The sequence below is a fragment of the Trichosurus vulpecula genome, chromosome 5, assembly GCF_011100635.1.
Source record: "Trichosurus vulpecula isolate mTriVul1 chromosome 5, mTriVul1.pri, whole genome shotgun sequence".
Lineage (NCBI taxonomy): Eukaryota > Metazoa > Chordata > Mammalia > Diprotodontia > Phalangeridae > Trichosurus > Trichosurus vulpecula.
In genome coordinates, this window is record NC_050577.1 from 279,251,944 (window position 1) to 279,254,190 (window position 2,247).

A 2,247-nucleotide genomic window follows, 5' to 3' on the forward strand; every position below is an offset into this window, starting at 1 on the left:
CCTCTCACAGTTAATAACTCATAATCCTATAAATGTTCTTCTTAATGTGGTCTCCCATTAGAGCTTGGCATATCAAAGACATATAAACTGTTCATTCTTGTACCTATGCTTTGAAACTACAGCGAGGAATAGAGTTAAGATGTCAAGAGGAATGTGCTAGGGAGAAGGACTGTTACATACTACAGTGGGTTTCTTAAGAAAGGCAATAGCCTCCTTTGAAAAGTAAAACTTCTATGGGATGGCAGTCATGGAAAGCATGGGAATGGACGATTACTCAAAGAGTAGGGGCAAAGTATTAGTGACTTTCTGATGTTTTCTCAGACAAGGAAGGTCTGAAAGACCAGACCACCCAGGCCATGAGGTCTGACCCCTTGGACGCTATGACTCAGTCCCCATCCTCCTGGAGTGACAGCACTGACACCGAGATTAGCAGCTCTGAATCCAATTTCAGCCTCTCTGTGGGCTATTATCCCTCACAAGAAATAAACTGCTGTGAGGAAACAGGACCAGAGTGTGAATCCATCCATTTTCTCCCACCCTGCCAAGGAGCATGGCTGACCGAAAGAATGGGGAAACCTAAAGGAAGATATAGCAAAGTTGAGACCAGCCCAGAACAATTTTCCAAACTTAGAATTACTCTAGCATGGGATATTGATCTGGGCCCTGACCAATTATGCTCAGTATCTAACTGGAAACTGAACAAAGAAAATAACTGGGCAGGCATGAAGCAGGAAAGAAATACCCACCAGACTATGAGGGAGCTGGATGGTTTTGTTCAAAAGCTGGAAGCAGACACTCAGAAAGAAGATACCTTTATCCCTGGGTCACTTCTGAAAGATTCCCAGATCACCACAGTTTCCCCTCTAGAAACCACTAAAACCACCACTACGTCCATCCAATATGAGACTACATCTCAAGCCTCTCCAACTGTTCCACTGGCAGAAAATAGACATCTGGTCCAACCAGTCATGCCACAGGAGTGCCAGCTCAAAGCAACAAAGCAGGTTAAGTATACATAATATTCTGTGGATGTTGCACTGGGAAATCACTTTTCAAAGGGCAGAGGTGAGCAAGGGAAGCTACCAAGCCAGAGGAAAAGGGAGAGGGGGAGGGGACAAAATGAAGGGTTGCTGTGGGAAAATCCCAAAACAGAGCCTTAATTACCCCAGATGGAACAGGCTGGACCTGATGAAGCACTTTAGGGTGGTGGGAACGTATTGAAGGAAAAAACAGTGAAAGAAATTATCTTCCAAAGTAGAAGAACTAAGTAGGAAGACAAAAAGGACTAGAGGGAAAATCTTAAGGAAATAAATATGAACTAGGCAGATTTCTTATGGGATTAGATATTAAAATACTGCCCTTAAAATGATGGACCAAGCACTATGTCAAATTTCCTCCTTTCACAAACATTGTCAGAATGTGCACTATAATGAGCCAAGAGGAAAGTCACTCTTTTGCAAACTCCTTCCAGACAGAGTAACCCCTCATTTCCTTGGCAGTTGCAGACTTGGCAGTACAGGAAGGAAACACCAAGCTACAAGAGGATAATAAGCTCTGGAGAATCCTCCTCACTCTTCACAGAAAAGAGGGAGTACCAGACACCTCCTTCCCCAGGTAGACAGTCGCTGTCCTGTTTAAACATAGGCAGGATTGTTCGGTGGTTAAGAGAGCAAGTGATTTCCTCACTCTCAGGAAAGGAGCAGTCCCAAAACAAGTCCCCTGAAGGCACAAAGCTGCTGGCCCAGAAAAGACAGTGCTCATGCAGAGAAAGGAGAGTCCAACCCCAGGATGCTCAAAAATCTACCTGCCTATAGCCCCTGGTTTCTCTGAACTTTGTGATAGCAACTCTCCCACTTTCCCCACAGGGTCATCTTTTGCTCCAATAAAATACATCTAAATTAATGTTGTTTGTCATGTTTCCTTACTACTAACCTACATTCCTTTACTACTCACTTACTAGATTACAACTTTTTTCTGATTAGTAGAATTTATTATTTAAACTACAGTTATATAATGCTTTAAGATGTCAAAAAATGCTTCCTTCACAAAGGTCCTATATACAAACAGGTAACTATAAGTTATGGCAGGCCTGCACCATATATGGTGAAAATATTTCAGAGGTACTGCAAAAAAAAAAAAAGAATGTGAAAAGAAAGTAAAGTTTTTAGCAAGTGCTTTGTCCTTGCCCCCTTAACCTGCCTTTCATTAGTCACTCTTGAGCCCATCATGAAGCTTGGCAGGTGGGTT

General features: G+C 42.6%; 1 protein-coding gene across 1 annotated transcript; it reads left to right on the top strand.

The window, feature by feature from the left end:
- Positions 1-356: 356 nt before the first annotated feature.
- Positions 357-1,814, top strand: C5H12orf71 (chromosome 5 C12orf71 homolog). Its single transcript, XM_036760790.1, has 2 exons — positions 357-1,004; positions 1,500-1,814. The coding sequence occupies exons 1-2, from the start codon at positions 357-359 to the stop codon at positions 1,812-1,814; spliced, it is 963 nt and encodes a 320-aa protein (XP_036616685.1).
- The last annotated feature ends 433 nt before the right edge of the window (positions 1,815-2,247 follow it).